The 12,730-nt window shown below is 49.2% G+C and overlaps 1 protein-coding gene across 8 annotated transcripts in view; it reads right to left on the bottom strand.

Annotated features, from left to right (window-relative positions):
* Positions 1–1,696: 1,696 nt before the first annotated feature.
* The window catches only part of TBC1D5 (TBC1 domain family member 5), a 564,199-nt gene continuing 553,165 nt past the window's right edge, over positions 1,697–12,730 (bottom strand). For all 8 annotated transcript variants that reach the window (XM_059162522.1, XM_059162530.1, XM_059162525.1 and 5 more), the window contains 3 exons: positions 12,058–12,137; positions 11,101–11,250; positions 1,697–5,711 (listed from right to left, as the gene is read on the bottom strand). In XM_059162522.1, coding sequence (XP_059018505.1) covers positions 5,409–5,711; positions 11,101–11,250; positions 12,058–12,137 — 533 coding nt within the window. In that variant the 3' untranslated portion in view covers positions 1,697–5,408. The remainder of the gene's footprint in view (positions 5,712–11,100; positions 11,251–12,057; positions 12,138–12,730) is intronic.

The raw sequence follows: 12,730 nt of genomic DNA, 5'->3' as shown, positions 1-12,730 counted from the left end.
ATTGTGGCTCTAAGTACACCCTCTGCTCTGATCCTAGCTCTTGGCACCTACTGACAGGAAAGGGGACGCTCTTACTCACAGCAGCAGGAGCAGGAGGCCGGCAGGAGGATGGCTGGCATGCTAGGCCTAGCTTATTGGTCTCCCTTTGGAGCCTTCCAGAGCCTCCCCAGCTGGAGGCCTTCCCTGGGCTCCCTTGGTCCTGAAAACGTTTCTGGAGTTCATAGTACAGACATGGGTCTCTACCCACCCCACCCCCCTCGCCTGGCAATCTAGGGGCCTTGGTGTGTCCCAGCATCCATGCAGCCTCACACTCTGAGGGCGTCAGGTCAAGTCTGCTGAGGAAACAGTGGGCTGAAGCTGGATGGATTCTCTGGGTCAGTGAGTCAATGATCCTTGCCTCCACAGTCTGTCACCTTTCTGTGAGAAGGGTCCTTTCTCTCACAACAAATGTGCCTCTCAGAGTACAGACATTTCTGGTGACATGTACATATTCTTAAGAGGCAAAGAATGCTGTCTATGACAGAGGCAAGTTACAAAATGAAAACGAAGCTGTCCATAGCCCCTCTAATGGCCTCGCCTGCCGTGGGGAATGGTCATGGCGGGGGGAAGCAGCTTACTCAGTGGCTGCCCCAGCCCTGGATGGGACTGCTGAGATAGTTCCTCTGCACAGCCGTCTGCAAGGACAGAGGACCCACCTTTTCCCGGTTTCCCATCGGCCTGGCTGAGGGGGAGGCAGAGGCATGGCTTCTGCCTGAAGAAGGGCCCTAAAAGGAAGATGTGTCAGTCTCATTTCCCCAGAAGCGGCCCTTAGTTAAGCTGAAGAGTGGCTGGTTTCCGTGGGAGGAGCAAACACCATCCAAGGGTGGGGAAGGGGCTCAGGAGAGGGAAGGCAATCAGTGCCTGCACTTAAGCCTGCAGGAAAGCCCCCGCACTCACCTCTCGTCAGGCAGAGATGTAGGGCCAGCAGGAGGAGGATCCAGCAGCCCAGGGGCCATCTTCCCAAGAGCTATGCATGAGGCGCCAACCACACCTGCTCCACAGTCTCTGCTCCTGGTGGCCAGTGAGCGAGGCCAGTGTGCGTGGTCGTCACAGGACAGGGGAAGCAGGGTCACCACCACCAGCAGCATGAGCCGGCTGAGAAGTGCGCCAGGCCTTTCAACCTTTTGGTAGAACAGGTGGGTAATAAAGTCCCTCGGGGGCTATGGGTTGTGACACATGGTAGGGAAAGCCCCTTGTCGGCTGGGGATGGGTCCAGGCACAAATTCTGGCAGTGTCACAAAGGCACCACTGGTCTCATAGTTCTACCTAAGCCATACAGATCCCCTTTACCTTTCCTAGTTTGTCATTTATGACTTGGAGTGCATTCTGCACTGTGGCCCTCATCAAATCCCATGTCAGCTGGGTATGCAAGGCTACCAGAGCAAACCTGGTGTGTGTGTGTTGAGGGGGAGGGGTGAAGAGAGGGTGGCAAGCTGTTGGGGCCTTGCCCACAACTGGCTTCTTGGACCAGTAGGTGGAGTGGGGCCCAAACTGGAAGAAGGGACCAGAAGAGTTAGGCATGAGCCCTAGGTCACTGCCTCATGTTGTGGTAAGCATGAGGCCAGCTGGGGGGCCCCGCTGGCTGTGCCCAGGACAGGTTTTCTCTGGGTCAAGCCTGCTCAGCACTGATCCCCCACCTGGAAAAAGTCAAGCTACATTCTCAGTTTCACATTAGTCTTTTATTATTACCATATTGAATGGGATCACTTTGCCAAAAGGCGAGGTCATTTCTTAAGTCAGGATGAGTTACAGCATAAAGATGAATGAGAACAAAGCAATAGGATATAAATGGCACAACATGATATTCCATAAGTCAAATGAACTGTGCCATCGTGAGACAAATTATTATGACAACTTTTACATCAAAGTGGTCTCAAGCCTGTTTACAGGAACTTTTAATTTCTTTTTAACACTATAAAAAGAGAGCTTTTGAAAGTTAACATGGGGAAGCAGTAATGGCCCGTGAGAAGGAAGCCCAGCTTGCCAGGTGCTGTCCTTGTTCATCCTGGCCGCCTCTCCCCACCCTGCAACCCCCCAGTGTCCCTGCTCTGGACACTCAGGGACAGGGCCAGGTGTGTACCTACAGGAGAGGGGGTGGAATGGCCCAGTGGGCCTCCATGGGACAGCGACCCAGAGGGCCTATGTGTACCTCCCACTTCCCCCAACTCTGGTTCTATAACGACCCCAGTGGGCAGCTTCTTAAAGAAACAATAAAAACAAAAATAGGAAATCTGAGTCGACTCTGATAGGTTATCTATCCTTAGCAGACCGTATAACTGCCACTGAGCGTTATGTCTGCTCCTCGTCTCTGACAAAGTGGAGGCATCATTCGTGTTCGTGGTGGGCAATCAGACCCAAAGGACCGGTGCATGGGGCTGAACTCAGATGCAAAGAAGGCAACGCCCAGGGAGGCCTTGGTTTATTTTCAGTCACGCTCATTTTGCAGTGATACTATCTCTTACAGACTGCAGGTAGCAGTGAGCATTAGAAGGAGGTCAACTTTGGAAGAATAATTCAGTATAATTAAACGCTTGAAGTGTTTTATGACCCCTTGGCATATACAAAAGGTAAGGCAAAGTCATAATGATTTTCTTCTCCAATCTGTATCTTTCATATACAATGTAGAGGTAAATTTTAACTCAAATTTCCAAACTGGTAACAGAGGAATGCATGAGACACAGGTACCTGCATTAAAAAACTGGAGGACAACAAAAATTCATCTAAGCTTTATATATATAAAATATATTTAACTGCTAATAATCAAAACATGAGAGGGCTCCACTGATTATATTTGTTAAAGGAAAACAAAAAAGATTTCAAATATTCAGGACTTTAAAAAATGTGCACTTAAACATAAGTACTTGATAAAATAATAAAAAAAGAACACATTCTTTAACAGCACTATAACTAATAAAAATGCAAACAATGCTCAACTATGAAGAATAAAAACAAGTCACTTGAAAAGATTAAGAGAGTAAGAACAACCCTCAAACCCCACGGACTATGGGAATTTGAGAGTGGCACTGCCCACCTCTCACTCCCACACCCTCATGTTACTTTCTTTCAAGGAGGGAGTGGCTCATTGGGGACCAGAGAAGCAAAGCCTCTGAGAGACCCCCTCGGTTCTCACGTGGCACGAACGTGGAAGCACAGAATGGAGGACCTGCCCCTTGTGTGTTGGAGGGCTGGGAGTTTTCGAGGACCGCTGACCACCCAGCCAACTGCAGGCAAGGAGCCTAGAGCCTTGTCGGGGAGGTGGGTGTCTGGTGGCCACTGTGGGCCCAGTGACGCTGGACTATCAGGACTCTAGCTCTCAGGGCAAAGCAGGGAACTGGGACTCACTGCCCAGGGGACAAACATCTCCATGGCCCTTTCTACTTGTGTCTTGGGAGCCCTGACGGGGGCAGCCCCACACTTCTTAGAACTGAAAACACTGACAACGCCCCGAACAGGTCCTCTGAGGGAAAAATAATGGCAACCGTGTGCAGCTGCAAGGCCAGTCACTGCATGGGGACCTTGGGAGAACACAAAGTGGGGTCAAGGTGACCCACGCAGGGCAGTAACTTACCCAGTGAGTCACTGCCAGGGGGTGCTAAGGAGGCCACTCCACGGGGGAGCCGGACAGCTCATCAGCTTGACTCTGAGTAAGCATGGAAGGCCCAACAACCCTGTCACCTGAGCAAAAGCAGAGTTGGTGCTCCTCTCCCATGCTCACGTGTTCACAGGTTCTCCTGTTAGAGTCTGAGGACAAACTGCAGAGCTATCTGGAACCCTCTACAGTAGCTGACTCCCAGCCATCACTGCTTTCTTGGAGAGCACGTGGGGAATCAGGTCACTGTCACACAGTCTGCAGAGAAACACAAGGTGAGCAGCGGGAAGGACTGTAAACGGCGTCTAGTCTTTCACTGGTTCATATGAAAGCTTCCACCGCCCTGAGGCCTTGCCCTCCTCCGAGGGGAAGGCCTGGGTACCTGTCACTGCAGGGCGGACACTGCAGCTATCCTGTTAGAAGTCCGGCCTTCACAAAGGACAGGGAAAGGGGCCTCTCCGGGCCCTTTCTTCTTAAGGAGAGAAACAGCTCATATGATGCTTTCTGCCCAGCGAGATTCCACAAGCTGCCAGTTGAAAAGGGGAAATCTCTATTGTGTGCCGAAGCCCAGGAAGGCACCGGGCCGGTCAGAGCTGCTCCCACCTCAGCGGTGGTGCCTTGGACGTGGTGCACAACTGACCCTGGGCCCTGCAGCTCCTCTGCCCTCCCAATGAGGGAAGGGCTGTGCACAAGTCCCACGTATTCCTGACTTGCGGAGCATTCTGTGGGAAGCCCTGCTCCCCTAGAAGGGAATCCAGGTCAAATACCCGGCGACTGCTACTTTAAGGCCAATGGGAGGTCCTGACTGTGGATGGGAATGAGCTTGGGTTTTTCCCTTTACTTCTCAGTTGACAGGTTGACCGGTGTATTCCAGCGCCGAAACTAGAGAAACTACACCAGAAAACAGACCATCTGGGAGATGTCTGTTCCACAGTCAGGATCACATTTTCCAATTCAAGAAAGTAATATTCTTATGACTTCTGAAATCAGTGCAGCAAAGTCCGGCTTAATGGGACCTTGTTTTCTGGTCATGAAAGATTCTAAAGGGGGAAATACAATCGTCTGAGGAAGGACAGTGATGGCCAGAGTTGATCTGGCCTGAGGTTTGGAAATGTACTCTTCAACAAATGAAAAAAACTCTAAGTTTAGACCCTGTTTCTAAAGGTCACTGTAACTTTCTGAGAGGTCAGTGATGGGTTTTTTTCAGCCTGGAATCCACCAGTTCTAGTCCATTCTGTTGTATTTGGCTCTGCTGTATGGCTTCCTAAAGGAGGAATGAAATAGGCTGAGAGAGAGACTTCCAGAGAGAAAGCCTTCTTGATACCAATTTTCCTATGCCTGATGCTCCGAGGGAGGTCAGATTTGAAACCAACTCTTCCTTCTTCTAGTTATAATTAATGGAGTTGCCACACCTAATTCTTAGTTGAGGAGAAGAGAAGAGACAGAGAAGGGGAGAAGGGGATAGAGAAAAATGATTCGAATTGTGGTTTGGTCTTTTGACAGCATGATACTGGATACTTAACCCCCGTCTACCTCAGAGCGAAGGTGGGGTGGGATAGGGCCCTGAAAGCCCTGTCTGCATTTTGGGGAATATCCGTCTGTGTACTCTGTGGCCGTCTGTCCTTCTCTAGAAGGTTCCAATGGGTTGCACTGAGGCCACAGGCATGCTGGGAAAGAAGTGTTGGTTTCAGAGGGGTCTCCACTGGGGAAGCCTCAGCTAGGCCCAGGGGCTGCTGAGGGGGGTGGCCAGTCCCCAAGAAGGAGGCCAGGGGCACTGTGGTCAGATGTCCAGGGGGCTCACAATGGTGAAGCCAGAGTCCTTGCTGTTGTTGCTGCTGTCCTCATCAGGGCTGGAACTGGGGTTGCTGGAGGAAGCTGAGGCAGGGCCCATCAGAGGGTCGGAGAACACCAGAGGGGAGCGAACCAGGGGCTCGCTTCTTCCAGAGGTGCTTCGGAGGGTACGAAGAGGCTGGGCCTGGCCTGAGAAGGACCCCTTGGCACTGCCTCCCTCATCTTCCTTGGAGACCAGGATGAAGTCATCTGCGCTCCCTCTGTCCATGCTCCCTGGTGTTTCTGAAGAGGCCTGTGAGGTACAGTCAGAAGTACAGGTGGGTGAGAGAAGATTCCAGTGAAACAAGAGAACTAAGCAGCAGCCCTGTGAGCTGGGAGAGCTTCCCAGAAGTTTAGGCCCTGTGCTCTTCTTTGGAAAGCTGCACAGTCTGGGTCTGCTTCCCTGAAGCCCCAGAACTTCCCAATGGCACGGGGCCAGTTCCTCTGAAGCTTGCTGCTGAGTTCCCGGGGCAATAAAGTAAGCCTCCAGCTGGTTAAGTTAAGAGAGGCCGGCTCAGGGGGCAGGGAGCAGGCTGGAGTCCCCACCAGCCTCACGTGGCACCAAGCCATGCGCACCACCCATCTTTCTTGGGCTTGACTTGAGGACAAGGATGGCCTCTCTGACCCAGCGTGTGGTCACCATGCACAGAGATGATGTGCATGGATGTGGATCACACAGAACTGGCTCCCTAACGTAAGCCCAGACCGATTTTACTACCTGTTTAACAAAGAGCTTCTGGAAGGCCCAGTGTGTGTGTCTCTGGAAGGCACACCGGCTCGGCCCAGGTGTGCACTTAGGGGCCCCCTGGGACAATGCTGGTAAATGTGAAAACCAGGAAGTGCAACTATAAAGTGTATGGCAAAAAACATAAAGACAGAATGGCTTTATTCTACTGTTATTTTTCTTTCATTGCAAGGAATTATGAGTAGCATTTAACTAAAAAAAGCTGACATCCATGAACCCCGGGAAAGGTTTTGGGTTAAACCCAAAGAAGCTCCTGCCCTCCCTGGGGCAGATGTAAAGCTACAGTCTACCCCAAGATGTTCCAAAGCCAGCCTGACAGAAAACGTGCTGACGTAAGTGGACGTTGTATCCACGCCTGCTCAACCGCCCTCCCTGTCTGCTCTCCCACAGTGTGGGCGGGGGGAGGGAATGGGAACTGGCCCCCAGGTCTGAAGTCTGATGAGATGTAAAGACCCCCTTGGCCGGAAGTACCCGCTGGGTCCTCTAGCCCCCAGATTGGTATGGCCTGGGCCACCTGTGGACAAAGCCGGGACAGGCAGCTGGCAACACTTCCAGAGGAAATCTGGGCTTGTCTCTCTGAACTACATGTACTTGGTGACATGGCTGAGTGGCTAAATAATGGCTCAGGTGCCTTCATCCTCTGACCATTCATTCATCTTTAAGATCTTCAACTGGGAGAAGAGAAAGAATTATCCTGAAGATCACTAAAGTAACAGGCCTTGAAGTGCCTCATCTCAAGTTTTAAAGCTGCTTACATTCCAACAACACATTAATTCTTACAAAACTGAGGAGAGACACAGAACGTAGCACTCAGGCAGAAGAGGAGGCGATTACTGGCACCAGGACAGTTTAGGAGAGAAAGACCATCCCACCATAAGGTGCACCCAGTAGGGGCTGTGCCAGCCTCACAGAGCCTGGAACAGACATGTGCGTGTGGCCCCTGCATTTGCATGTGGGGTGCAGGTAAGGCTGGGCGGGATCTCAACTTCACACTTCTACCTCCAAAGTGTGGCCACGGTTCACATGACCGTTGTCCTGAACTGTTCACTGTGAAACCCTTGACTTCTCACTTCACACAGGGTCTGGGGCTAGAGTGCTGCTTGGTAGAGCTTATCTGAGAAAATGAAAATAGCACGTACAGCAGGTCCCATTTTCAGAGTGGCATCTCTACTACAGAAATACCGTGATAAGCTATTCACCTTTAGCTGAGAGTGAACACATTACAAGATACTGAAGAAGAGAAATACGTTCTAAAGCCTGTGCCTGGAAGTGAAGGAGGTTCCTACCATCACTAATTATCTGGCACATTTCTGGGAAACTAGGGAAGGTGAATTATAAATGGTGGGTCATCTTCCATTCCCCATTCCCAGATAAAATCAAGAGCCGACTCAGACAAAGCCCGGTACAGCTGGCAGGGCCTGGATAACCCCCTTCTTTTGGTACCCCTCCTCACCTTTCTATTGCAGATCACACAACGATGCCCAGATCAGAGACCTGCTGGCTTGGCCCATGTCCCAAAGCAAATGAAAACAGCTCCCTATTCTGGACTTCCACCTAGAACTTTTTCCTAGACACGAAGATGCCTTCCTTCTGGATTTCTATACAACCTTACCTGCTACCTGGTTCTGTTTATGTCATTTACGAAAACTTTGGTAATTCCTAGGTCAATTCTCTTTGCCAAACACAGGCAGTCACTATATAGTTAAAGAAGTTTTTCAACCTGTCAGTCCTGCCTAAAACTGGCCAAGCCCTCCACAATATATAACACCTCTCCCCCAACCCTGCTGTTTACCTGGCCTCATTTCTTACCTTTTGTTTAGGGTCATGGAAGGTGGAAGCGGGTGAGCCCAGTTATAGACCAGCTCAGCAGACATGTTCTAGAGAGGTGGAAGTGTTCTCTTTCTATGCTAATACAGTAGCACCCAGCCACATGTGGTTACCAGCACTTGAAAGGTGGCTAGTGTGACAGAGGAACTGTATTTTTAACTTAATTCTTTTGAATCTTAATGAATTTAAATTTAATTTTAAATAGATATATGGCTATTGCCTACTATATTTAGACAATGCAGCTATAGACCATACAGGTAAAAATAGGGGCCCCAAGCACCACTGAGGCACATGAAAGGAGCTGGTTAATAATGAAACCCAGGGTCCTGCAAGGTCCTGCCTGCCACTGGCATAGATTTGAATCAAGTTTACCAAAAAGCTCCCAGATGAGTATGTGGAGGACAGACTCTGGGAGGGAGGGACAGAATGTGGCTGTCTTTACAGAATACAATTGTGCTCCTGCCATTTTCGGAGCTAGAGAGATGATTTATGAATCAAATGGAAAGAACAATATTAGCCACATCCCCATCAACCAATGGGGAGTGGGGCATGCGCATGCCCACAAAGGAAAAGCCCTACTGAAGTTTCTGATAGGGAAGGACACTGGCACGGGGATCCTGAGCCACCTGCCCCAAGGGGGGAGGTCAGCCCAGTCCTCTGCACTATCTTTCACACATACTTTAGTGCTAAGCTAAGAAAGCGAAGGCATTCCTAAGTTAGGGAACTGTTGCACAACCTACTCCAGCAGTAGCACTGCCTAGTACCACTCTCCCCCCTAGTCTCAGGTCCTCTGTTTAACTGGAAGCTTGTGAGCAGGGGCTACATCCCATAACCCCGAACAGACAGTGCCTGGGAAAGCAGGCCCTCAGTTCATGTTTGGGAGGCAGGAGGGGAAAAGCCTTCAGAGCTCCCACTTGGCACACATGTTCCTGACCAGAGCTAGCCCCCAGCCCCATCCCTGTCCCCATAAGCAGTGAGAAAGTAAGTCAGCCAGTTCCAAGCCCTGAGTGCCACCAAGGCTTGGGACAGGCTCTTAAGGAAAGATGTTGGGTCAGGACTTCCTGCCGGGGTGGGGGTGGAGGTTCCTGCATGAGTCTAGTCCAGATTCCCTCAGCTTTCTGTGGGACTTGCTGCTTCATCTGGGACTTCACTTGCCTGTCCTCCTGAAGACGTGAAGAGAGCACTGCTTCCCTATTTTTCCCTTCCTCAGGTAAAACTTCTTTCAGGAAGGTGGAATTTGATAAACTGTTAATACCCTTGAGGAAGAAGCCCTGGCAGGAATGACAAAAAAAAAAAAAGCCCTACAATTTGCCCCTCTCCCACTTTTCTCCTTTAACCCTACAGAGGAACAGAGGCACAGAAGGCAACGGTGGGGTATCTGGGCACAGAACGGATTGGCGGTGTTTTAAAAGCACAAGCAGAGGCAAGAGGCCTCTTGGATGCTGCTTGGGAGTGCGGCACTGCCAGCACTGGGACGTGTCCTAGCTCATGTCACTGGCGTCACACTGCTAGCGCACCGAGCAGGCGCACGGGGGTCTGCGGGGGCAACAGGTAGTTCTTAACAAATGTTGAAACTGGGAAAAACAAGGGCGAAGTATAATCAAGAAGCTTTAAATGTAGCAAATTCATGAGTGTTTTTGAAAGATCTTTTTCAGTATTACTTTTATACATTCAACTACAAAAAAATTCACACTCAATTTTAGAATTGTCCATTAAAAATGGTTTGGGGGCAGTGAGCCTAAGCTCCACAATATTTGAATAAAGAAATGATTATTAAAAAATCAAGTATCAGTTTAGGAAGGAGAATCTGGAGGAACCAATCAAATCAAACTTGCAACATTAACGCTGTATCCATGTGGCCAAAGATGCAGACTAATGGCTCCATGAAAACTTCCCTTTAAAACTGGACAAAATTAACCACAGAAAGTTCTCTCTCTCTCTCTTTTTTTTTTTTTTTTGAAAGCTCTCTCTTCTTGAAGAGTACTCTTGGCGGGGATACTCTTAAAACTAAAAAAAAAATTCCCATTCTAAAATATCTTTTTTTTTTTAAAACCATAATTTATAAGCATCTGGATGCTAGTCTGAGAAAGAGTCTTAGATGAGACTTTACTAATCTGCATTTTTCGTAAGCCAAAAATATATTATTAGGGATTTTTAGTCCTATCAGATAAAGCATCATGAAGAAGCACGGTGGAGCTGGAGGCTTGCTGGGTTGGGACAGGAGTTCTGAAAACACCATGCCTGGTGGGCCTGTGCTCCTCCTGGGCCTTCACTGTCTCACTGGTAAAAGAAACAGGACTAAGCCCACAAGGAAATTCCTGAATCCTTTTTCACTGGAAAAATCTGTGGGTCCATGTTAGATTAAATTACATACAATGTCAACATCTCCAGAGCAGGGGGCAGCAAACTATGGCCCATTAGCCAAATCTGGTCTGTGGGCTCTTCCCCTAGGTTGTCAAGCTGAGAATGGCTTATACATTTCTAAAGGTTGTAAAAACAAACACACCAAATACAAAAACAACTATGAGACACAGACCATATATGGCCCCCGAATCCTAAGATATTTACTATCTGATCCTTTATGGAGAAAGTTTGCTGACCTCATTCCCTTAGAGGATGGACATTAATGAGGAGCCCTTCTCTCCAGAGAAAAAGGTAGCCCAGAGAAGTCCACTGAGGACAGCACCAGGAAAGCAGGAATAGCACCTCCTGTGCTAATGGGGACTGGAGGCATTAGCGGGAGGCACCAAACCCAAAGCTGTGGCACAGGGGTGGGTTTCTAAGGCCACACAACAGGACTGGCAGGAGGTTCAGGCTAACGCTGCCGCATACAGGTCTGTGGGTTGTACACTGCGCAGCTCTCAGAGAGAGTGGTCTCCTGTGGGGCACTGGAGCATGCAATTTGCCTTGCTATAGAACCTCTGGTTCAGCCACCTGTGGTACCTTATAGTTGAACTTTGCACATGGTAACGTGAAATGACTTTGGGAAGGTTTTGTTAGAACTTTGAAGACCTTACGTGAATGTGTCCTCAACAAGTTACTGTGATGTTGTTCACCAGAGCTCTTATACCTGCTTGGTGGCCCCAGGCATTTGGTGGCTCTGGTCTTGGCCTTGGCCACTGGAGCAGTAGTGGTCATCTGAGATGGTGATCTGCTCATTCTCCTCAGCTTCCAGCTGACTCTGGTTGAAACGCAGGGAGCCTTTTAGAATGTCTTTGATCTAGTTTTCAAAAAGGAAGAAAATAAGTGACAGAGACGGATGAGTTTGTTTTGCAATACTAGCTAAACCTCTTAACATTTAAACTAGGCTTATCACTGACCATTTTTTTACTAGTATGGATATGAATATATTCCCTTAAGAAAGGAATAACAGAAAAAAAAATCCAGCTCTATCAAAGCCATGGACTTACTAACGACCTAGGAAAATTTCAAAGTCTTGATGGCCAGGTTCTCGCAGGTAAGCCCTGGGTGTCACATCCTGGGCAGTTCTCTTGTAGCAGGAAGTACCATTGCTTACCTACCCAGCCCCACCGAACAGCCCTTAGCTATCAAAGCAGCTGCACCCTCGCTGAGCTGTTAAGAACACAGGCAGACATGTGAGAGCAGCACGTTCTTTTCATTAACATGTATGTTCCAAACAGCCCTCCAAGGGTTGGGGAAATGTGGTCCTTGTGTGTCTGAGGCCTGTCAGGGGTGCGGGGGTGGGGGGGGTGATTATTACTTGTGCTCCAAGGACAGCATGGATTTAAGGATGAAGAACTGAACCTGCTGCGGGGCCACATAATACCAGCTCTGGGGGAGGAGCAAACAGAGTGGCTTTGGTAAGAGGAAGGAGCAAGGGTGGGGACAGAAAACTAGCTTAGGCTGCAAGCTTGTCAGACAGAATCGCTAGTAGGAGCAAGAAGTGTAAGGAGCTGGGGAGTCAGATGGGCTCCGCCCAGGCTACAGTATGCTGTGCCACAGCGTGCCCTGCCTGACGGGCACGAGAATGGCCAGTGGCTCTCAAAGTCAGATCAAAGAGACATACCTGTTTTAATCCTGCCAAAGAAACCAGAATTTGATCTTCTTTTTCCAAATTTTCTTGTAATATCACATCTTGAATATTTACTGAAAATAGAAGAATGACATTTTATAACTAATGCTCTGAGTGTAACTTATCGGCCAGCCACACCACAACTTGCTTGGAAATTTTCCCTTCCAATTCCATGGCAAGTATTTCACCAAAGGTGGCCTGCTCAGCTGCGGATGGGGTGGATGTGGAGGACAGCAGAGGGGAGCACTGAGCCCAGCACGTACAACCTTCCCACCAAGGTGACACAAACACATTCTTGCAATGACAGATGGGTCTTTACTTCCACTGGGAGACCCAGGCTCCTCCTGCTAACCTCTGCTGCGAATGGCCCAGAGCATGTAGCCAGCCCTTGGAGGAGGCGTTTCAGCTGTGCTTCCTACACCATCTCATGGTTCAGTGATGTTAACTCACCTCCCTCTCTGAAGACCAGGCTTCAGAGTTAATAAGGATACCATCTTTAAAGAGTTAAACAGTAAAGCATGTTGTCAGTTCAACAAAATGGTAAGAATAATGGGACAAACTCACGGAACTACAGGCGCCATCAGACAACAATGCCTAAGGAGTCAACCTGACATCACCTGGGGTCTTCATAGGAGCAACTTCTCTGTGTCCTCAAGGAGGCTCACCC

Source organism: Mustela lutreola, chromosome 2 (genome assembly GCF_030435805.1).
Source record: "Mustela lutreola isolate mMusLut2 chromosome 2, mMusLut2.pri, whole genome shotgun sequence".
Taxonomy (NCBI): Eukaryota; Metazoa; Chordata; class Mammalia; order Carnivora; family Mustelidae; genus Mustela; species Mustela lutreola.
Note: the sequence above shows the minus strand (reverse complement) of the source record. Positions and strands in the feature narration are given on the sequence as shown.